Source organism: Achroia grisella, unplaced genomic scaffold, assembly GCF_030625045.1.
Source record: "Achroia grisella isolate CSIRO2021 unplaced genomic scaffold, CSIRO_AGI_Agris_v1 utg780, whole genome shotgun sequence".
NCBI lineage: Eukaryota > Metazoa > Arthropoda > Insecta > Lepidoptera > Pyralidae > Achroia > Achroia grisella.
In genome coordinates this window covers 8,410,762-8,436,375 of record NW_026713020.1, presented here as the reverse complement: position 1 = coordinate 8,436,375, position 25,614 = coordinate 8,410,762, and the positions used below count along the sequence as shown (strand labels likewise).

At 35.3% G+C, this 25,614-nt stretch overlaps 2 protein-coding genes across 2 annotated transcripts; both read left to right on the top strand.

Moving 5' to 3' along the window:
* Window positions 1–12,332: 12,332 nt before the first annotated feature.
* On the top strand, window positions 12,333–14,703 carry LOC131851057 (uncharacterized). The gene is made up of 3 exons (XM_059201478.1): window positions 12,333–12,345; window positions 12,932–13,245; window positions 14,332–14,703. The coding sequence occupies exons 1-3, from the start codon at window positions 12,333–12,335 to the stop codon at window positions 14,530–14,532; spliced, it is 528 nt and encodes a 175-aa protein (XP_059057461.1). The 3' UTR covers window positions 14,533–14,703.
* A 3,189-nt stretch (window positions 14,704–17,892) lies between these two features.
* Window positions 17,893–24,809, top strand: LOC131851056 (organic cation transporter protein-like). Its single transcript, XM_059201477.1, has 6 exons — window positions 17,893–18,089; window positions 19,271–19,502; window positions 20,172–20,427; window positions 20,823–21,446; window positions 22,983–23,164; window positions 24,651–24,809. The coding sequence occupies exons 1-6, from the start codon at window positions 17,893–17,895 to the stop codon at window positions 24,807–24,809; spliced, it is 1,650 nt and encodes a 549-aa protein (XP_059057460.1).
* Window positions 24,810–25,614: the final 805 nt, after the last annotated feature.

The window sequence follows — 25,614 nt, the reverse complement described above, 5'->3', positions numbered from 1 at the left end:
CACATGGTAACAGCACGTATTATGGCAAAAATAAACATCGGCTGATTTGAAAAGATTTATTATAGTAATAATAGTAATCTCAGGACAATTCACACAGCTTCATCTAGACCCAAGTTAAGCTAGCTGAAGATTATGTTATGGGTACTGATATAAATACAAAGATTTTTTTTCGTAAATACATATATATTATCTATACATAGAAAACACCCAGACCGTTACAAACAATCATACTCATGAATACAAATGTTTGCAGCGTGCGAGGAATCGAACCCTCGACCACCAAGCAGGAATCAAAGCAGTGTGCTAGCTAAATCGCTAGACTACCGACAACTAGCTGTACACCCGACTTCGTCCGCGTGGAATTTAACTTCTTATATTTTAGAAAAATAAAGTTAAATTCAACACGGACGAAATCCCGTGTACAGCTAGTCATCAATAAAAAAACACGTAGGTATCTCTAATATATTATACACTAGCTGTTCCCGCGACTTCGTCCACGTGGTTTTTAACTTTATTTTTCTGAAATAAAAGTAGCCTAAGTTACTCCTTATTACATCAGCTACCTGCCAAAAAAGTCCCGTCAAAATCGGTCCAGCCATTTCAGAGATTAGCCGGAACAAACAGACCGACGGACAAAAATTGTAAAATATGTTATTTTGGTGTATGTACCGTATTTATATTCATATGCAAGTAGTAAAAAACGGTTATTTCAATATTACAAACAACAGGCTTCAACATTCTCAAGTACCACAAAAAAGATGTTTTTTTATCAAATAAACAGTTTTTATTAAAAACAAGCTGTTCCCGCGACTTCGTCCACGTGGAATTAACTTTATTTTTCTAAAATAAAAGTAGCCTAAGTTACTCCTTATAAATCAGCTACCTGCCAAAAAAAGTACCGTCAAAATCGGTCCAGCCATTTCAGAGATTAGCCGGAACAAACAGACCGACAGACAGACAGACAAAAATTATAAAAATTGTTATTTTGGTATATGTACCTTATATATATTCATATGCATGTAGTAAAAAACGGTTTTTTCTATATTACAAATAGACACTCCAATTTTTATTAAATGTATAGATGTATAGATTATTATTTATTTATTTATTTATTCATCCAAAATAATACAAATTGTGTAGGATAACGTAATAGTAACATTACAGTAAAATTTTGTCAACAACATAATAGCAACTTAAACATTAAATCTCGGTATATCTATAGACTAGCTGGCCCCAGCGACTTCGTCCGCGTGAAATTTTATTTTATTTTTCTAAAATGACAGTAGCGTAAGTTACTCCTTATTACATCAGCTACTTGCCAAAAAAAGTCCCGTCAAAATCGGTCCAGCCATTTCAGAGATTAGCCGGAACAAACAGACATACAGACAGACAAAACTTGTAAAATATGTTATTTTGGTGTATGTACCATATTTATATTCATATGCAAGTAGTAAAAAACGGTTATTTCAATATTACAAACAGAAACTCCAATTTTATTTACATGTATAGATGTATAGATTAAAAAAAGTAACAGTCATAAGGCTAGTCGTATGCCTAATATATATAATAATGTAATAAATTCATTTAAACAGAAATTGCGGGAACATTATTTAAATTTGTAACTTTTTTACTGTCCTTCTCCTTTTTTCACATCTTTCTGTTATATCCATATAGTTCTCTCTATATTTTCTGTTTTTCTTACTTTCAATTTGAGACTGTACTTATAATTTGATTATCGGATCATTATGTATTTACTTATATATAATATTTATACATTTATGGGTTATATTTACATATATATTTATGTATGTATACTGTTATTTTTATAGAAATGTATATTTTGCTTATCTTTATTATCTTTATAAATCTTTTTTTGACATTTCTTATTTATATTAGTGCACCGCCAATAATCTTTCTCTGCACCACTCATGGTTGCCTGGTAAATAACGCGGCAAAATATTAAGTCCGCCACATGTACAAATTTTTTTGTGCATTAAAGTTAAAGAAATAAAAAAATACAATACTGTTTAATGAAAATGCGTGTTGTCTAGTGCTTTGAGATGTATCAAAATAAGGTCAACAAAAAAGTCCGTGATGGTATATGTCTATCTCTTAAGGATAACCAACAATAACCATTTTTTATCTTTTACATTTTACGGGATTTTTTTTTATCGTATGTTTCCCTTAAAATCATGTAAACTATGTTATTATGTCATAATCTAAAGAAATAATAATATTTTATAGTGACATATCCACTATAAAATACCAAAAAGTAGCAATGTAATTCGTTACGCGCGAATCAGGTGTTATAAGGTCAAAGGTCGGTGCACCCCGCGTATTTGATAAATAGTGCTTCTCTGGATGTCTTTAAGAGAAACTGGCAGTATGTACGTGTATATGTACAAGTCCTTAAGTGTTAAGTTTTTCAAATGTACAATAAAGAATAAATATTTTTAAGTACAGTACTTACGTACATTAATATAATACCTACTTTTTACTTGTATCTATTGTTATCAAAATTAAATTATAAGTTCTTAACTTGACCACGACTATGTGACCCTCTCTTGGCGCCAAAACGAGTGAAAAAATGAACAGCATACGACGACGACGCAGTACCTATAGAGTGGAGCAACTGCTTATTCAGTTTTATTCAACTATTTAGTCCCTCCACCGTTACAATGAATGGAGGCGGATATTACAATGTACGTAGCATTGCGAATATAAAATATCTAGATTAGGTATAATAAATTCATAATTGATAGGCCGTTACGGTATCAGAGCCAAAAAGTCTTCTTTCTTTGTACTGTTAGATGCGACAGCGACTTTGTTTTATACTACACTATGTAATGATTGATATACCTAAATTAAATAAAATATCTGAGGTTTGGACAAAAATTCAAAAGGTACTTTATTTTGAAAAAGTATTTTGAAAATACCTATTTTGCATTTAGTATTTGAAATACAAAACACAAAACTATTTTTGTTTTTAGAGTGACATTTCTATGTACGTTAAAATACTATCTAAAATAATATATAAGCATGTACCTATTGTAAGTAGATAAGAGAGAACTACGTGCCTGCAGACAAACCCCGACAGGAGTTTTGCAGGATAGTAGAATAATAATATGTAAAATTTGAAAAATAAAGCTTTTTATCTATCTATCTATCTATCTATCTATCTATGAATTCACTGTCGATAGCGAGCGGTGCGATGGAAAAAGATAACCGTTTATAAAAATATAATAAATAACCCTGGACAATTAACACAGACTGATACTGAACTGATATAAATAGATATTTTTATTTTGTAAATACATATATAATATACATATAAAACACCCAGACCGATGAAAACAATCGATGACCGATGAGTACAAATGTTTGCATCGTGCGAGAAATCGAACCCGCGGCCATCGGATGTAAAGCGGTGTGACCACCGAGGCAGTCGAAATATATAAATAATCTTATGAATTTAATTTATTCTAATTTGTTTATGTGCGCGGGGTGCGGTGTACGGTGCTCCCCCTGCCTCCACCGTTGCTGGAGCTTGCATGTATGGAGCATTGCGAATATAAAATATCTAGATTAGTAAATTCATAATTGATAGACCGTTACGGTATCTATATATATTCGGATTAAAATAAGTATCGCAGTAAGGACCAGTATATAAAGTGATCAACACAATTAACTGATTTTTGAAATATATATACAGAGCCAAAAAGTCTTTGTGTATTCAAAAAATATCTAATTTGTTTGTGTGCGCGGGGTGCGGTGTACGGTGCAGGGGGGACCCTGCCTCCACCGTTGCTGGAGCTTGCATGTATGGAGCATTGCGAATATAAAATATCTACATTAGTAAATTAATAAAGTCATAATTGATAGACCGTTACGGTATCTATATATATTCGGATGAAAGTAAGTATCGCAGTAAGGACGAGTATATAAAGTGATCAACATAATTAATTGATTTTTGGAATATATTCAGAGCCAAAAAGTCTTTGTGTATACCAAAAATTTAGCCGTTCGGAGCCATTCAGTCACGAATTATTAGTAAAAAATGTGTCGAGTATATCGTACTATCGACGAATATATATGGCCGCATCGCAAAATAGAATGCGACGTTGCCATACCGCCTGAGATATACGCGATAGTACGATATACTCGACACTTTTTTTACTAATAATTCGTGACTGAATGGCTCCGAACGGCTAAATTTTTGGTATACACAAAGACTTTTTGGCTCTGAATATATTCCAAAAATCAATTAATTATGTTGATCACTTTATATACTCGTCCTTACTGCGATACTTACTTTCATCCGAATATATATAGATACCGTAACGGTCTATCAATTATGACTTTATTAATTTACTAATGTAGATATTTTATATTCGCAATGCTCCATACATGCAAGCTCCAGCAACGGTGGAGGCAGGGTCCCCCTGCACCGTACACCGCACCCCGCGCACACAAACAAATTAGATATTTTTTGAATACACAAAGACTTTTTGGCTCTGTATATATATTTCAAAAATCAGTTAATTGTGTTGATCACTTTATATACTGGTCCTTACTGCGATACTTATTTTAATCCGAATATATATAGATACCGTAACGGTCTATCAATTATGAATTTACTAATCTAGATATTTTATATTCGCAATGCTCCATACATGCAAGCTCCAGCAACGGTGGAGGCAGGGGGAGCACCGTACACCGCACCCCGCGCACATAAACAAATTAGAATAAATTAAATTCATAAGATTATTTATATATTTCGACTGCCTCGGTGGTCACACCGCTTTACATCCGATGGTCGCGGGTTCGATTTCTCGCACGATGCAAACATTTGTACTCATCGGTCATCGATTGTTTTCATCGGTCTGGGTGTTTTATATGTATATTATATATGTATTTACAAAATAAAAATATCTATTTATATCAGTTCAGTATCAGTCTGTGTTAATTGTCCAGGGTTATTTATTATATTTTTATAAACGGTTATCTTTTTCCATCGCACCGCTCGCTATCGACAGTGAATTCATAGATAGATAGATAGATAGATAGATAGATAAAAAGCTTTATTTTTCAAATTTTACATATTATTATTCTACTATCCTGCAAAACTCCTGTCGGGGTTTGTCTGCAGGCACGTAGTTCTCTCTTATCTACTTACAATAGGTACATGCTTATATATTATTTTAGATAGTATTTTAACGTACATAGAAATGTCACTCTAAAAACAAAAATAGTTTTGTGTTTTGTATTTCAAATACTAAATGCAAAATAGGTATTTTCAAAATACTTTTTCAAAATAAAGTACCTTTTGAATTTTTGTCCAAACCTCAGATATTTTATTTAATTTAGGTATATCAATCATTACATAGTGTAGTATAAAACAAAGTCGCTGTCGCATCTAACAGTACAAAGAAAGAAGACTTTTTGGCTCTGATACCGTAACGGCCTATCAATTATGAATTTATTATACCTAATCTAGATATTTTATATTCGCAATGCTACGTACATTGTAATATCCGCCTCCATTCATTGTAACGGTGGAGGGACTAAATAGTTGAATAAAACTGAATAAGCAGTTGCTCCACTCTATAGGTACTGCGTCGTCGTCGTATGCTGTTCATTTTTTCACTCGTTTTGGCGCCAAGAGAGGGTCACATAGTCGTGGTCAAGTTAAGAACTTATAATTTAATTTTGATAACAATAGATACAAGTAAAAAGTAGGTATTATATTAATGTACGTAAGTACTGTACTTAAAAATATTTATTCTTTATTGTACATTTGAAAAACTTAACACTTAAGGACTTGTACATATACACGTACATACTGCCAGTTTCTCTTAAAGACATCCAGAGAAGCACTATTTATCAAATACGCGGGGTGCACCGACCTTTGACCTTATAACACCTGATTCGCGCGTAACGAATTACATTGCTACTTTTTGGTATTTTATAGTGGATATGTCACTATAAAATATTATTATTTCTTTAGATTATGACATAATAACATAGTTTACATGATTTTAAGGGAAACATACGATAAAAAAAAATCCCGTAAAATGTAAAAGATAAAAAATGGTTATTGTTGGTTATCCTTAAGAGATAGACATATACCATCACGGACTTTTTTGTTGACCTTATTTTGATACATCTCAAAGCACTAGACAACACGCATTTTCATTAAACAGTATTGTATTTTTTTATTTCTTTAACTTTAATGCACAAAAAAATTTGTACATGTGGCGGACTTAATATTTTGCCGCGTTATTTACCAGGCAACCATGAGTGGTGCAGAGAAAGATTATTGGCGGTGCACTAATATAAATAAGAAATGTCAAAAAAAGATTTATAAAGATAATAAAGATAAGCAAAATATACATTTCTATAAAAAAATAACAGTATACATACATAAATATATATGTAAATATAACCCATAAATGTATAAATATTATATATAAGTAAATACATAATGATCCGATAATCAAATTATAAGTACAGTCTCAAATTGAAAGTAAGAAAAACAGAAAATATAGAGAGAACTATATGGATATAACAGAAAGATGTGAAAAAAGGAGAAGGACAGTAAAAAAGTTACAAATTTAAATAATGTTCCCGCAATTTCTGTTTAAATGAATTTATTACATTATTATATATATTAGGCATACGACTAGCCTTATGACTGTTACTTTTTTTAATCTATACATCTATACATGTAAATAAAATTGGAGTTTCTGTTTGTAATATTGAAATAACCGTTTTTTACTACTTGCATATGAATATAAATACGGTACATACACCAAAATAACATATTTTACAAGTTTTGTCTGTCTGTATGTCTGTTTGTTCCGGCTAATCTCTGAAATAGCTGGACCGATTTTGACGGGACTTTTTTTGGCAAGTAGCTGATGTAATAAGGAGTAACTTACGCTACTGTCATTTTAGAAAAATAAAATAAAATTTCACGCGGACGAAGTCGCTGGGGCCAGCTAGTCTATAGATATACCGAGATTTAATGTTTAAGTTGCTATTATGTTGTTGACAAAATTTTACTGTAATGTTACTATTACGTTATCCTACACAATTTGTATTATTTTGGATGAATAAATAAATAAATAAATAATAATCTATACATCTATACATTTAATAAAAATTGGAGTGTGTGTTTGTAATATAGAAAAAACCGTTTTTTACTACATGCATATGAATATATATAAGGTACATATACCAAAATAACAATTTTTATAATTTTTGTCTGTCTGTCTGTCTGTCGGTCTGTTTGTTCCGGCTAATCTCTGAAATGGCTGGACCGATTTTGACGGTACTTTTTTTGGCAGGTAGCTGATTTATAAGGAGTAACGTAGGCTACTTTTATTTTAGAAAAATAAAGTTAAATTCCACGCGGACGAAGTCGCGGGAACAGCTTGTTTTTAATAAAAACTGTTTATTTGATAAAAAAACATCTTTTTTGTGGTACTTGAGAATGTTGAAGCCTGTTGTTTGTAATATTGAAATAACCGTTTTTTACTACTTGCATATGAATATAAATACGGTACATACACCAAAATAACATATTTTACAATTTTTGTCCGTCGGTCTGTTTGTTCCGGCTAATCTCTGAAATGGCTGGACCGATTTTGACGGGACTTTTTTTGGCAGGTAGCTGATGTAATAAGGAGTAACTTAGGCTACTTTTATTTTAGAAAAATAAAGTTAAAAACCACGTGGACGAAGTCGCGGGAACAGCTAGTGTATAATATATTAGAGATACCTACGTGTTTTTTTATTGATGACTAGCTGTACACGGGATTTCGTCCGTGTTGAATTTAACTTTATTTTTCTAAAATATAAGAAGTTAAATTCCACGCGGACGAAGTCGGGTGTACAGCTAGTTGTCGGTAGTCTAGCGATTTAGCTAGCACACTGCTTTGATTCCTGCTTGGTGGTCGAGGGTTCGATTCCTCGCACGCTGCAAACATTTGTATTCATGAGTATGATTGTTTGTAACGGTCTGGGTGTTTTCTATGTATAGATAATATATATGTATTTACGAAAAAAAAATCTTTGTATTTATATCAGTACCCATAACATAATCTTCAGCTAGCTTAACTTGGGTCTAGATGAAGCTGTGTGAATTGTCCTGAGATTACTATTATTACTATAATAAATCTTTTCAAATCAGCCGATGTTTATTTTTGCCATAATACGTGCTGTTACCATGTGATAATATTACGTACGTACTTATTAAACTATTAACTTATTATTAAATTGTTTGTAACGGTCTGGGTGTTTTCTATGTATAGATAATATATATGTATTTACGAAAAAAATCTTTGTATTTATATCAGTACCCATAACATAATCTTCAGCTAGCTTAACTTGGGTCTAGATGAATCTGTGTGAATTGTCCTGAGATTACTATTATTATTAATTGGTACACAGGTAAACTACTAACTAGGCCATATTGGTGTTGTTTGTTATGGTGAAAAAACTAGTAGGTATATATATAAGTTACACGTACAATTTCAAAGACTTATTTCTTGAAAACTACTGGCTATTCTGAAATAAAACTTTAGTGTTTGTATATGTAATGTTTGCATATAAAATATGATTAAAGGTTACCAGTGTATTTACACTTTTACTGAACAAACAGAGTTGTTTAATACTGAAAATATTGTGTGGAAGGCATCAATTACTTTCAGTGCATGTATAGCTTTTCTCTTTTCCTAATTATTATTATTATTAAGTTTAAAGTGGTTGAATTTTACGTAAGGGGTTTTTATACATTATTTCTAATTTACCATTTATTTTAAGTTTTTTAAACTCTATTCATCGAGACCTATCTAATGAGTCCAAACACGATATTTCTGCTGTAAGTTTCCGAAGAGTATGTTCATCATCTGATAATACTGGTGCCAGCATGAAGTCAAGGTTAACAGATAACTAATTACTTTTATTTCGTCAAAATCTTTAGATTACGTATAATAAATTCATAATATCGCTACCTATTCAAATCAAAACAAGTATTAGGTACTTCATGTACTAGTATATAAATTCATCAACACACAAGTAAATGATTTTTAAATATATTCAGAGCCAAAAAATCTTTGTGCATTTAAAAAAAATGCCGATACGGATTCACTATTGCAGGAAATTGTTGAAAAAATATATATCGAGTATAAGTATCTACTACTATCGACGAATACATTTGGCAACAACGCATGGTCTCGGCCGGAACGGCAACATCGCATATTAGAATACAAAGATAGTGATAGAAAGAGAGAGACAGTGGATCAGCAATATCTACGGATCGTGGCTGGATCAACTAAGTGTGCAAGTGTATATAAATATATATATATATATATACATTTGTCTTTAATTCAAAGGAAATATAAATAATGAACGCATCACATTTAAAACAGTATAAATAGTTAATAATTTAATAATAAGTTAATAGTTTAATAAGTACGTACGTAATATTATCACATGGTAACAGCACGTATTATGGCAAAAATAAACATCGGCTGATTTGAAAAGATTTATTATAGTAATAATAGTAATCTCAGGACAATTCACACAGCTTCATCTAGACCCAAGTTAAGCTAGCTGAAGATTATGTTATGGGTACTGATATAAATACAAAGATTTTTTTTCGTAAATACATATATATTATCTATACATAGAAAACACCCAGACCGTTACAAACAATCATACTCATGAATACAAATGTTTGCAGCGTGCGAGGAATCGAACCCTCGACCACCAAGCAGGAATCAAAGCAGTGTGCTAGCTAAATCGCTAGACTACCGACAACTAGCTGTACACCCGACTTCGTCCGCGTGGAATTTAACTTCTTATGTTTTAGAAAAATAAAGTTAAATTCAACACGGACGAAATCCCGTGTACAGCTAGTCATCAATAAAAAAACACGTAGGTATCTCTAATATATTATACACTAGCTGTTCCCGCGACTTCGTCCACGTGGTTTTTAACTTTATTTTTCTAAAATAAAAGTAGCCTAAGTTACTCCTTATTACATCAGCTACCTGCCAAAAAAAGTCCCGTCAAAATCAGTCCAGCCATTTCAGAGATTAGCCGGAACAAACAGACAGACAGACAAAAATTGTAAAATATGTTATTTTGGTGTATGTACCGTATTTATATTCATATGCAAGTAGTAAAAAACGGTTATTTCAATATTACAAACAACAGGCTTCAACATTCTCAAGTACCACAAAAAAGATGTTTTTATTAAAAACAAGGTGTTCCCGCGACTTCGTCCGCGTGGAATTTAACTTTATTTTTCTAAAATAAAAGTAACCTAAGTTACTCCTTATAAATCAGCTACCTGCCAAAAAAAAGTACCGTCAAAATCGGTCCAGCCATTTCAGAGATTAGCCGGAACAAACAGACCGACAGACAGACTAAAATTATAAAAATAGTTATTTTGGTATATGTACCTTATATATATTCATATGCATGTAGTAAACATTACAGTAAAATTTTGTCAATAACATAATAGCAACTTAAACATTAAATCTCGGTATATCTATAGACTAGCTGGCCCCAGCGACTTCGTCCGCGTGAAATTTTATTTTATTTTTCTAAAATAACAGTAGCGTAAGTTACTCCTTATTACATCAGCTACTTGCCAAAAAAAGTCCCGTCAAAATCGGTCCAGCTCTTTCAGAGATTAGCCGGAACAAACAGACAGACAGACAGACTGTACTATGCTATACTATGTATTGATTGATATACCTAAAATAAATAAAATATCTGAGGTTTGGACAAAAACTCAAAGGGTAATTTATTTTGAAAAAGTATTTTGAAAATACCTATTTTGCTTTTAGTGTTATAGTACTTTAACTGTTATGTTTTAAGTAACAATGTTTAATTATAATTAATACTACTGCACCAACACTCCGATCGTGCAAAAAAATTTGCTGTTTCATTATTTTTTAGTTCAATTAGTGGTCTACCTAAGTTCTGGGCTAAGGGGGGGGGGGGGGGGGGGGAGTCATGACGCCCCCATGACTCCCATGACCTCCATGACGCACCCCCCTGGATCCGCCGTTGCGTCTTCTCTTTATTCGCTCAGTAACGTTGTTACAAAAGAAAAGATTCCCGTCCAAAAAATAACAAGTATTGAGGTTTGATCTGGAGTCACGTTACTCCAGACTGATTTCTATAAATATTTAGATTAGATAGACTATTATTCTTGAAATACTAGCTAGACATTATTAAGTTACTGTAGCCATAATGTAGTAGCCCAAACGTGCCAATGAGGAAGCCCTTGGCAAATGCTGCACCCTGATTGGCCCGTTTGAATTGGATCAAGAAGTGCTCGTATGCCAAAAAGGTGGATTTGTATAAAATCGTGTATAAATCACTTAATTATTATTATTACTCGTCGTGACAGTTGTGGCTCAAAAAGGATCAACATTTATATATCGTCAGCTGGCATTAGATCAACAAAAGGCCTCCGGATCAACAAGTGAAAAAGGATCAACAAAAAACTACCTATACGGCACGTCTGAGCCACAAAGTGCCCAAGGGGATATTTATATATATATATATATATATATATATATATATATATATATATATACATATACTTATAAACTCTAAAGTAAATATATAAATAGTAAAGATTAAATCTAATTATAATTATGACATAAAATGTATGTTTTACAAGTTTGATATAATCATGTTTGTTATTGAGTACAAGATATAAGTTCCGATTTGAACATAACAGTCCCACCTACTGACTTTAAAAAGAACCACCATATTGTATGCACAGTTTCCCTCCGATCGATCCCCCGTCCAATTCAAACGGGGACCAATGTTACAGCCTGAACCGAGGTTCGAACCCCTAGCGGTGTCCTCAGACTAAAGTCGTATCCGTTAAGCAGGAGTTGGCCTTCAGCCGCTCCATAAGTTCTGCGGGTTTGGAGTGCCATCTGCACTCGCCCCCTATCGTCCGGTGAAGCTGTAAAGGCCAGCTGCGGCCAACAGCATTGGAATAGTCGGAAAAGAAACAAGTGTGCACAGACCAGTTTGGTTTAAACGCTCTAACATCTCATAACAAATCAAATCAAATCAAAACCAATATTCATGGAGGTCTATTACAGACTCTTATGATATGTCAAATCTACCGTCACTTCGGAATGACTTCGAAATGAGAAGAACTGACAAGAAACTCAGCTCATATTCTTTTCAAAGAAATGTTGAATATGTTTACAATAATACAGATTCATTTTTAAATTAGGTAGAATAGACTGATCTCCAACATATGCTATTGCAATTTTTCAAAAGCAAATATGATATTTGACGGTCTCGGTGGTCTAGCGGTTTAGCACACCGCCTTACGGCCGCGGGTTCGATTCCTCGCACGGCACAAACATTTGTATTCACGAGTATGATTGTTTGTATCGGTCTAGGTATTTATAACATGTATGTATTATATTTACGAAAAAAAAAAATATGTATTTGTATCAGTTATTTAGTACCCATAACACAAGCTTTAGCTAGCTTAACTTGTCTAGATGGCGCTGTGTGAATTGTCCTGAAATTATTACAAAAAAATTGCATAATCAGTATCCGTAACCCAAACAGATCGATCGATCGATCGATTTGTTCGGGTTCAATCCCCACAAGCAGCACCCGTGCACAGATGCTGCTTGTGGGGATCGATAAATCAAATAAATGAGTAGTAGTAGACGGTAGTCAAGTTTCCGAACTAAACATTTCTGATCTCAAACATGCTAATTGTAGTAGAAGTAAACAAAATGATATAAATCCATTAAGTAGTGAAATAACACCTAATTAGATAAGAAAAAATCATCTTTATTCATGTAGGTTTATAACAGACTCAGTCAGTGCACGAGTATGACGGAATAGATTTCTTTATGATATTCAGATAAAGCCGGTGCCGATCTGGTTGTGCGTGTTCCTGGTGGCGTTTTCTGCTTCATCACACTCGCCACCATCGGATTCGGGGACTTCGTGCCCGCACAGGTGAAGATATACAAAAATAAGTGTGTTTTTTTAGCCTACCTGGACGCTGCCTATTTCTGCTTCATCACACTCACCACCATCGGATTCGGGGACTTCGTGCCCGCACAGGTGAAGATATACAAAAATAAGTGTGTTTTTTTAGCCTACCTGGACGCTGCCTATTTCTGCTTCATCACACTCACCACCATCGGATTCGGGGACTTCGTGCCTGCACAGGTGAAGATATACAAAAATAAGTGTGTTTTTTTAATGGATTATGGAAGGCACCCGCCTGCGCTAACGGTTTACGCTGGCGGGGCACCAGTGGAGGATGATAAGATGAGCATGAGGTGTCAGTTAGCACATCGTGACAAATTGACTAGGAATTTTTCTCGATGGTATTTAGGAACCTCGTGGAGGTCAACCTGATATGGTACATTACTAATAATGGGGTCATGAATCCACATTACTAAAAATCCCTTTTCCTCCTGTAGGTACCGACGTTCAGGTCAGTTAGCTCATCGTGACAAATTCGCCAGGAAACTCCTGGCCAATTTGTCACGATAGTTCCAGGGAGAATCGCGTGCAGGTCTACCTGATATGGACTAATAATCTGAGGAATTGTTCGGATTAATACCAGCTGCTGAGTTTCACCACCGTACCACCCGCCAGAAACTGAAATACCATCCTGATCATCTGGATGAATGGCGGTCTTCCACAGTGCGATTTTCTAGAAACTTTTTGCCTCGCACAACCACATTGTGGAATCACCTTCCAGCAATGGTATTTCCGAACTGATACGATATTGAAACCTTCAAGAAAAGAGCTTATTCCTTTTTAAAAGGCCGACAACGTACTTGCAATTCCCCTGGTGTCGCGAGTGCTCATGGGCGGCGGTAATCACTTACCATCAGGTGAGCCGCATGCTCGTTTGTCCCCTGTGTTATATAAAAAAAAATGGGGTCATGAGTCCACATTACTAACAATCTCCTTCCCTCCAATAATAGACCTCCTTCAAGGAGGGATCTATGCATAAAATACGAATTCTCAGACAATCATAATATACCTATGACGACCTCGGTGGTTTAGCGGTTCAGTACACAGCTTTACATCCGATGGTCGCCAGTTCGAATTTACGTTAAAAACATTTTTATTTATTAGTATAATTGTATCGATCTGGGTGTTTTCTAAGTATATTGTGTATGTATTTACATTACAAATCTATCTATGTATTTATATCAGTTATCTACTACCCAAGCTCTGCTTAGCTTAGGACTAGATGGCGATGTGTGAACCATCCTGAGATATATACTGTGTTTCCAGGGTCAAAGTCTGGAAGATCCAGCGGCTGCAGTCCACTCCATAGCGCTTTGCTCTCTGTACCTGCTGTTCGGTATAGCATTACTGGCCATGTCGTTCAACTTGGTGCAGGAGGAGGTGCGGGCCAACGTCGCCTCCCTGGCCACAAAGCTTGGCATAATCAAGCCAAGGGACCAGCACAACGACACCGACACTGATTACTGACTTTCAATTTTTATATAATTATTAAAGAGTAATTTTATATGGTAATTTTATACAAGTTTATGGGGATCGGCGGTACCCTCAGACTAAAGTCGTATCCGTCAGGAGGGAGTTGTCCTCCAGCCGCTCCATAAGTCCTTCCGCGGGTTTGGAGTGCCATCTGCACTCGCCCCATAACGTCCGGTGAAGCTGTAAAGGCCAGCTGCGGCCAGCATTAGAGTAGTCCGAAAAAAATTTTTTTTTTTGTAATGTTATTATATAATTCTTTATCTGTGGTTTTATCAACATATCTGTTGTACAGATATAGTTAAATTAAGGTTGTGGATTTGTTTATTGTTAATTATAAAAGTGTCCGAAATGTGACAGTTGTTTAATGTTATAGATTTTTAATTAAATGTAAAATGTGTTGTATGTTCTCGAATCAATCAGAAGAAAGAATTTTTTATTTAATACCTATTTACAATTTCCATTGAAGTAATGATTGTTACCGTCAATGGTCACCGTTCACCAGCGTGCCCCGCTAAAGCATATTTCAGCTACTACAACGCCATCTGGGTTGAGTGAGATAACCACCACAATATATTTTTATTTAATTAATATTATATATATATATATATATATATACTTATAAACTCTAAAGTAAATATATAAATAGTATAGATTAAATCTAATTATAATTATGACATAAAATGTATGTTCTACAAGTTTGATATAATCATGTTTATTATTGAGTACAAGATATAAGTTCCTATTTGAACATAACAGTCCCACCTGCCTACTGACTTTAAAAAGAACCACCATATTGTATGCACAGATCCCCTCCGATCGATCGGTCCAATTCAAACGGGGACCAATGTTACAGCCTGAACCGAGGTTCGAACCCCTAGCGGTGTCCTCAGACTAAAGTCGTATCCGTCAGGCGGGAGTTGGCCTTCAGCCGCTCCATAAGTCCTTCCTTGGTTTGGAGTGCCATCTGCACTCGCCCCCTATCGTCCGGTGAAGCTGTAAAGGCCAGCTGCGGCCAACAGCATTGGAATAGTCGGAAAAGAAACAAGTGTGCACAGACCAGTTCGTTTTAAACGCTCGAAGTGAAAAGTACATATAAATGTAAAAAGAAATTAATAGTCACTCGTTACTGCCGCTCCGTAGCATGATATAAAATTATTTCTTCGCGAAATCACATCAAAAATCATTTATTCATGAGTCCTACATGCATTTGAGCCGTTTAAAAACGTCAAGTAGTTTTTTCCCTACCGTCCAGTTCAGTATATATATCCAACTAGCTTTTGCCGGCGCCTTCGCTCGCGTTCTTTATCCCCTTAGGGGTGGAATATATCAAAATCCTTTCTTAGGGGAAGCATAAGTCATAGTAGCTTTATGCATGCAAAGTCTCAGCCCGATCGGTTTAAAATTGACAAAGTTCCATACAATCTTTCATCCCCTATTTCATCCCTTTGGGGGTAGAATTAATCAAAATCCTTTCTTAGCGGTTGCCTACGTCATAACATCTACCTGCATGCTAAATTTCAGCCCGATCCGTCTAGTGGTTTGGGCTGTGCGTTGATAGATCACTATGTCAGTCACCTTTGAGTTATATAAATTTAGATTGAGAATATATAGTAAGAAATTAAATTGTAATTATCTTATTAAAAGCCTGTTTATTTACAATGTATATTTATACAGGTGCCTATGTCTAACATTAAATTAAAATTCCGTGCATGAACAACTATTGCCATGCAAGAATGGATGTTTGTTACTCTTTCACGCAAAAACTACTGAACGGATTTTGATGAAACTTTACAGTAATATAGCTTATGCATCAGAATAACACATAAGGTATATTTTATATTAAAATTAAATAAGGGTGAAACAGCGGACACAGCTAGTATAATATGCACTATGGCCAATCGTTTGGAATCATTAGAGTCCAAAATATGAATATCAAGGAATTTTATAATAATAATAATAATAATCTCAGGACAATTCACACAGCGCCATCTAGACCCAAGTTAAGATAGCTAAAGCTTGTGTTATGGGTACTAGGTAACTGATACAAATACATAGATATTTTTTTTTTTGTAAATACATACATATTATACATAGAAAACACCCAGACCGATACAAACAATCATACTCATGAATTCAAATGTTTGTACCGTGCGAGGAATCGAACCCACGACCATCGGTCGTAAAGCGGTGTGCTAGACCACTAGACCACCGAGGTCGTCAAAGAGAATTTAGAGATATGTACGCGAGATAATATCTTATTATCTTAAATTGGATTATCAGAGATCTGTCATAATGCAAAAGATATGTTAGTATTGTACTTGTGGAGTGCTGTGCATATAGTTTGGGCAATATTATTGTTTGTAAGTATTTCTTTTCAGTATTACAATGATTAAACACTTGTCGTGTATCTTCGGACGAAGCGTATTCATATAACAAATCCGTCATACTCGTGAACGGGTGCTGCTTGTGGGGACTGGTCTGTTCAGGTTACGATTATATTATTACTATTATTTTATATACACAAATAATATATATATGAGTTTTTTTTTGAGTTCTTTAGTACCCACAAGACGAGCTTTGCTCAGGTTGGCACTAAGTGGCGCTATGTGAATTGTCCTGGGTAATGATCATTATTATAGAGATTTTATACGACTTTCTGTCCGTCATACTCGTGAACGGGTGCTGTGGGGACTGGTCTGTTCAGGTTGCGAACACTGATTAGATTTTTTGTTTTTTTGCAATAGCATATGCTGGTGGTCACTCTATTCTCCCAAATTAGAATTTTAATGACTGTGTATTATTGTAAACATGTACAACATTTATTTGAAAAGAATACGAAATGAGTTTGTAGTCAGTTCTTCTCGTCTCATCGAAATCATTCCGAACTGACGGTAGATTTGACATATCATAAGAGTCTGTAATAGACCTACATGAATAGAGATATTTTGAATACTGATTGAATATCACTTGTAAACTTCGTTTAATCATGTACAATAATATTTATGGACAATTCACATAGCGCCATCCAATCCCAGAGTTTGTGTTACGGGGAACTGATATAAATACACAGATACATTTACAAAAATAACACCCAATCATACTCATACAAATGTTTCTACCGTATCGGGAATCGAACCCGCGATCATCAAAAGTAAGGTGTGATGCTAAACCATCGAAATTCAATCATGTGAAACAACAAAACAGTCCTAATTGTTACAATAAAGTTTCATTCTCTAATAATGATGATTATATATTATTTCGAAACCACTATATGGTAAGCTTATTTCTACCCTCATATTAGAAATAAATATTATTGTTTTAGTCTCGATTAAAAGGTACCAGCCTACTAAGAGTATGGCCAGCACTAAAAATGGGGAATCAGACAATTCTGATACTGGCAACACTGGCGTCGATCTAGATCTAATATTAGTACAAGAAATCGGGCAATTTGGTCGATACCAACTTATTACACTGGCGCTAGCATCCCTGCCTGCAATATTTGGAGGGTTTACTGGTGAATATATTTTCACTGCTGCCAGGGTACCTACCAGGTAATTAGATTAGTACCAGGCTGGTTGCAATAACGGTTATAATTGGGGTTCTCTCCGTTTCTTTATTTCAATCTTGTTAGTATTATAAACGCGAAAGTATGTGAGTATGGATGTTTGTTACTCTTTCACGCAAAACCTACTGAACGGATTTTGATGAAAAAAAAACCAGTAATAATATAAATGCGGAAATAAATTTTGATTTGTTTGATTCATGTACAAACTTTTAAACTGATCAAAATGCAATGTTGTATATTTATTTATTTAATTTCAATGCACATAATACAAAATGTAGTACATTTGGCGGACATAATTTCATGCAGCAGTTTCTACCATTCAACCACAAGTAGTGCAGAGAATAATTGATAGCTGTGCAAATATAATATAGTAAATGAAAAACAATATATACAGAACCCAAAATATAAACATACATAAGGGATATATATATATACCAAATAGTTTGACAGTTACAGAACCACAGAGATTTTTTTCCATATTCATCCATCTCTTTTTCAATGATGGAACAGGCAAAGATCTTTAGACCGTACAGCCTAGTCTACGTTTAAACTTCTTCATATTTTTTTTCCCCCATATTCGTCCATCTCCTTTTCAATGATGGAACAGGCAAAGACTCTTAGACCGTACAGCCTAGTTGGGTAAAATAGAAACATATAGAAAACTGAGATAAGAGAAAAAGAAACAAAAACAATAAAAGGATTTATCATGTAAGCAAAAGTAGTAACTGGATATTATACTAATTGGATATTATATTTATGAATAATGACGAAAAATTACCATATATGTAGGTATGTTTGTAAGCCATAAAGCGCCGTTTAATAATATCTCAGTTTTCCTTATTGTTGACTGGTAGAGAACTCTAGTGTTAAGTTCGCCTAAATGAATTTCGCATAAAATATTTATATATTATTTTTATGCATTAAAGTTTTTTAGTGACAAACAGGCATACGGCCCATCTGATGGTAAATGGTTACTATAGCCTTGACCCCTGAAACACCAGGTGCATCACATGCGCGTTGCCGATCTTTAAGAAATCTTAATATTAATAAACTTTGAAAAACTCCATGCTGTAGTCTCGTGAGAAAACCTCGGCAGGTAGTTCATTCCACAATGTAAGTGTACGTGGGAGGAAGCTCCTCTGAAACCGCAATTACACTATTATTCAGATGTCGCATTCCTCAATGCGATCCCGACGTTCCCCATCCAGAATTTCGCCCTGAATGGGTATTGAACGCAATACCCGGCATCGGCGTTGATGACTTCGATGACTGCACGAGATACGCTGACAGAAGCTACCAGACTCCTGGAAACGAGACCTGTCCAGTTTCATGGTTTAGTAGCACCATTATCAGCTGCGAGGATCATGTTTATGAGAACACTTACAGCGTTGTTTATGATGTTAGTATTGGAATTTAATATGTTTATATTATTTGCTATTTATCAGGGTGTTGTACATCGCAGAGCGTCAACAAAATGGCCACGGAGGTGTGCTCGTATACTCACACTCCACAACTGAATAGGACGAAATAGGTCGCCCTAACACCGAGACACGATGTTAGGGCGACCTATTTGGCCCTATTCCTTGGGCTTGCCATAGATCATCTACAGGGTGTTTCGTTGTAGAATGGTAACGCACTCCGACAATGGCGCTCGTAGGTTTTTGGTTGGGAATGTATCCCATACACCCACTCACCTCTCTGCCGGAAAAGAAATAATGGCAGATATTGAATACTATAGAAAATAGACGTAGGAAAATGTTAGGACACTTGAGGATGGTTTTATGAAAATTATTATAGAGGCCAAAATCGTAGGACAGACGGGAAGGGGAAGACCAAGGGTACGTTAAAACTAATTAATTACACAAAATTGAAGTCAAGATTTAAAGAAAATGATGGAACATCGTGGAGGATGATGAAATTATGAATGTACTAGCTTTGAATCTATGAACCTCAAATACAATGGTATTATTAAGGAATTGTCTCACCTAATTCAGATTGGAATACGGTTGAAATGAAAGTTGATTATCTCATTCATTCCTTCATCATTTTTATCTTATTCATCTTTTAGTTCAGACTGGCTTGTGATGAGTGGCGTCGTTCCCTTATTGGTACCATTCGGACAGTCGGCACCCTGGTGGTGCTACCCATCACCGGGTATATTTCAGATCGCTGGGGCCGGCGTGTGGCACTCAGCATTAACGCTTTCAACACCGGCTGGATTGGACTTGTGCGCTCCTTTGTCAATACATATGAGTGGTTCCTCGCTTTGCAAGTGTTGGAAGCTTGTCTTGGAGCTGGTGGCTTCTCGTCTTGCTATATCCTGGGTAATTCATCTTTTATTTTATTTATAATTTTTATATGCCTTTACACGCACGTTGTTTCATGGTGCAGTAGGCTTTCATGCAGTGAAGAATGTAAATATATATAGAGAACAACAAAGACGTGCACTGTCAGGTCAGGTATTCCTGCGTTCTTCAATCTAGCTTGCTTTAGTGTCTTTTGTAATAATTAATTATCATTGCAAAATGGCGTACATCTGTTTATGGAAACAGATATAACTAGGCTGAATGATAAGAAATTAGAGGAAATTTATGATGTTTTAATTCCCAAATTAAAAATATTTGAATATAATGCTTTCTTGAATTTGAAATAAGAAGTTAAATGATTGTATTATACTATTATTAACTTAAATTTATTATATACCTTCGTTTTATTACAGTAACGGAATTGGTCGGCCCCAAATATCGAGTGATTGCTGGTGCTACCCTATCCACCATGTTCGCGGTAGGCCAAGTGCTTCTTGGTCTGATAGCATGGGGTGTGCCATCCTGGCGACCCCTCACACAGATACTCTACGCGCCACAGCTAATAGTGGTCAGCTATTTCTGGATCCTCTCAGAATCCGTCCGGTGGCTCATGAGCAAAGGTCGCTACGAAGAATCTGAAGCGATTCTTCTAAAAGTAGCAAAGACTAACAAGAGGGAAATATCTGAGAAGTCTCTTAAATTATTACGAGCAGTGGAGGAAATAGGGAATCAAACTACGACCGTAAATGAACCATGGTTGCCGGCTCTTGTATTCAGATCTCGTGTGATGTTACTTCGTTGTGCGGTGTCACCAATATTGTGGATCACCATGACTTTGGTATACTACGGAATGGCCATCAACTCTGTGAACCTGTCTGGAAACCAGTATTTAAATTATGTGTTTGTATCAGCAATAGAGATCCCTGGATACTGGACAGCGATCTTATTATTGGACCGCATTGGTAGAAAGCCGGTTTTAATCTGCGCGTATTGGATGTGCGCTGTATGCCAGTTCAGTTTTGGTTTTATGCCTGAAGGTAAAATTAATTATACTTTTTTTTTATTGTAAGGGCAAACAAGCTATCACCAGATGGTAAGCACTAACCGTAGCTTATTGTGGGGAAAGGGATTGATTATGTTATTGCTAGCAATGTACGATGTCAGGTTCCCCCTGGAAACCATCGTGATAAATTCTATTGATAAATTTGTAACGACGGCAAACTGACCTGATCTCATGCTATCTATATCTATACTATGTTACCATATATCACCCGCAATGCAGTATACACTATATTCTGAGGAGATAAAAACCATCGCTCCTAAGAATATCCTTCAATTCTTGTCCCTTACGGGTCTAGGTAGCGAACTTTGAAAAAGCGAGCACAATAGATCTATACAGGTCGCAGTGTTACAGGTCATTGCACCTGGTAACAACAAACCCCTAAATAAAAAAAAATGCAATACCATTCTTGCGTTACCGTTCTAGAGGACAAGTCATGCTTCTCATCCAGCATCTCGTCCTTTCACTACCCGATCTGCAGTAATCTGCATCCTACAACCGAAATATAGTCTATGTAGAGTATACATTACATGATAGCTGATATATCTGAGACGTACCTACTCAGATGAATTTTTAAGTCTATCTATGGTATCACTAGTTAAATATAATTATTTAATTTTTACGTATTCTTCTTATTGAATTTTGACTGATATCTTGTAGAGAAATGTACAAGAGTTTTCTAGACTTCCTAAAAAAGGATTTAAATACTTTAATAAGAACTGAAATCTTGTAGAGAGATGTAAATGCAGTAGAGGCTGTTATTGATTAGACTTTTTGCTTTCCAATAGCATATGCTGGTGGTCACTCTATTCTCCTAAATTTGAATTTAAACGAATTTTTGGAAACATGTACAACATTTATTTGAAAAGAATACGAGCTGAGTTTATTGTCAGTTCTTCTCATCTCGAAATCATTCCGTACTACGGTAGATTTGACATATCATAATAGTCTGTAATAGACCTATATGAATAAAAATATTTTGTATTGAATTGAATTGAACCTATATAAATAGTTTATTGATAAATGTGAAGTAAGTCTATTTGAATCAAATCATTTGACGTTATAATATCTCTGTCTACTTCGATGGAAGAAAGATCTTATATATGTATAAACCCTATATCTATTGCATCAAATGATGCATAAATAGATAGATAAGTCGCGGTTTGGTCACCGAACAGTCAACCTTCAAGCTATATCCGATCCAATCCATCTCCAATGCCTAATGATACCTCGTTCAGAGACGAAACATTAAAATGTCGCAATATGGGTGTAGACTCAGTAACGGTCGGAATTTGATCACCAATAGAGAAGGTCGTAACGGTAGTCAAGTTTCCACACTCAATATTGGTCTCACACGTGCTAATTGTAGCGGAATTAAACAAAATAATATAAATCTATTAAATAGTGAAATGGACTTCCGCAAAATAACACCTAATTCGATTAAACAAATAGCTAGATGGTCATAGCATTTTCTTATCACCCATTTGATTTTGACCCAATGTTTATTTTTCAGGAATGGATACTCTCTCTTTGGTCGTGTATTTGATTGGCAAATATAGTATCTCGGTGGTTGTAACATCTCTATATGTGTACACTGCGGAGTTATTTCCCACTAAGTACAGGCACAGCCTCTTCGCCTTTTCTTCCATGGTCGGGAGATTGGGTTCCATCACAGCTCCAATCACACCAGCGCTGGTAAGTGTAACCCTTATAATACACCTACCGTTTATATTGGAAGAATGGTGTACTGATCGATCTAAGTGATGTTTTTATCTACTTTTCCTATTGCTTTCGGTGCTTCAATCAGTCGGTTCCTCAGCTTATTTATGAACTAGCTTTAGCCCGCGGTTTTGCTCGCGTTAATTTATCCCCTTAGGGTGGAATTTATCAAATTCCTTTCTTAGGGGATGCCTACGTCATAGTAGCTTTATGCATGCAAAGTCTCAGCCCGATCGGATTAAAATTGACAAAGTTTCATACAAACTTTCATCCCCTATTTTATCCCCTTAAGGGTAGAATTAATCAAAATCTTAAGCGGATGCCTACGTCATAAAATCTACCTGCATGCCATATTTCAGCCCGATCCGTCTAGTGGTTTGGGCTGTGCGTTGATAGATCACTATGTCAGTCAGTCACCTTTGAGTTATATACATATTTAGATTAACTGAAAATAGAACTAATTCGTTGCTAGTACAGAATTCAAGAGAACGAAAATATACGAATATAATTACGTAATGAATTTATATTTTTCTCCTCTTCCTCCCTCCTCAATGAATAGTCGACACTAGGCTTCCAAACTCTGTGCATTGCCTGATGATGCCTCGTTTAGAGACAAAACACCTGTTGCAATATGGGTATAGATCAAATAATGACCAGAATTTAGTCACTAATGGTAAAAGTCATGATTCTTCCAATAGCGGTGGTCTAGTTTCCGAACTGAATATTAATGGTCTCACACATGCTAATAGTAGTGGAATTAATGTAAATCCATCAAGAATTGAAAATAAAAAATAAATAAATAATTTATGTTATTAACCGGGTCTTAACACGAATAATTTTACGGCATATACCTTTAGTATTTCAAATATCTCTCTCTAAGTTTTGACTAGGTTGCACTAGCCGTGGTCACGAGCTGACTCTCAGCTCGTGACCACAGTTATTGAAGTCATCGGTCGATGTGCTCCCTCTAATATGGTTGAGTGCAATGATGGCTGGCTCATACGTCATACTCGTGAACGGGTGCTGCTTGTGGGGACTGGTCTATTTGGGTTACGAACATCGATTAGACTATTTTCTTTTGCAATATCATCACTCTATTCTCCCAAATTTTAATTTAAAAATGAATCTCTATTATTGTAAACCTGTATAACATTTATTTGAAAAGAATACGAGCTGAGTTTCTTGTCAGTTCTTCTCATCTCGAAATCATTTCGAACTGACGGTAGATTTGACATATCATAAGAGTCTGTAATAGACCTACATGAATAAAGATATTTTGAATTTGAAGATCCTGTTAATAATATAAATAAAATAACATCTAATTCAATAAAATGTATAAAAGGCATTTTGAATAAGCCCTTCCAATTCGGATTACTGATCAGATCGGAATTGGTTTCAAGAGTGAATAAGCTGATAGATAAAGTAACAAATGAATTTAAATTGAATCGACTGTATATTTTAGGCACAGGAGGTGTGGAATCCGTTACCATCAGTACTGTTCGGAAGTTTCGCATTGCTGTCAGGGCTGTTGCTGTTCACCACGCCGGAGACTCTCGGCACCAAACTACCAGATTCCATGGAGGAGGCCGAGCATATCACCTCCAGGAGGATACGCACTTGATCTAAATATACAATCGTGAATTACTCTAAATGTTTATTATTTGGTGCCCATAACACAAGCTTTAGTTGCTTAACATGGGCCTAGCGCTGTGTATTGTCCTGAGATTATTATTATATCTTCGGATAGACTCCCTAACATGCTATATAAATTGAATTTTATAAGTAATTCAATTGAGTTTCTTGCCAGTTCTCCTCAATTGGATCTATAGACTGAACTGGATGGTAGGGAAAAAATTATAATATAAAAAATTTGGCGTTCATAAGCGGCTAAAATGAAATTTCCATTATTATTATTATTATTGGTATATGTTTTATTAGTACATCTTTTACTGGGTTTTATTATTATTATTATTTATATATATTTTATATATCTCCTATTTTTATTAATATTTGCTGTCCAAATGTTGTGCAAACGTTTTAAAATCGGCCGGTTGGGTTTAAAATTGACAAACTTTCATACAAACTTTCATCACCAAGATGGATGGATTGTGTGAAAGATGATATGAATAAAAGAAGAGTATGTTCAGAGTCACTCAGAGGGCAATGGAGAGGGCTATGCTCGGAGTTACTCAGCGTGATCAAATCAGAAATGAGAAGATCCGCAGAAGAACCAGAGTGACCGACATAGTCCGAAGAATTGCGACTCTGAAGTGGCAATGGGCGGGGCACATAGCTCGTAGTACAGATGGCCGTTGGGGCAGTACAGTCCTCGAGTGGCGACCACGGACCGGAAGACGCAGCGTGGGAAGGCCTCCAGCAAGGTGGACCGACGATCTGGTCAAGGTCGCTGGAAGGCATTGGATGTG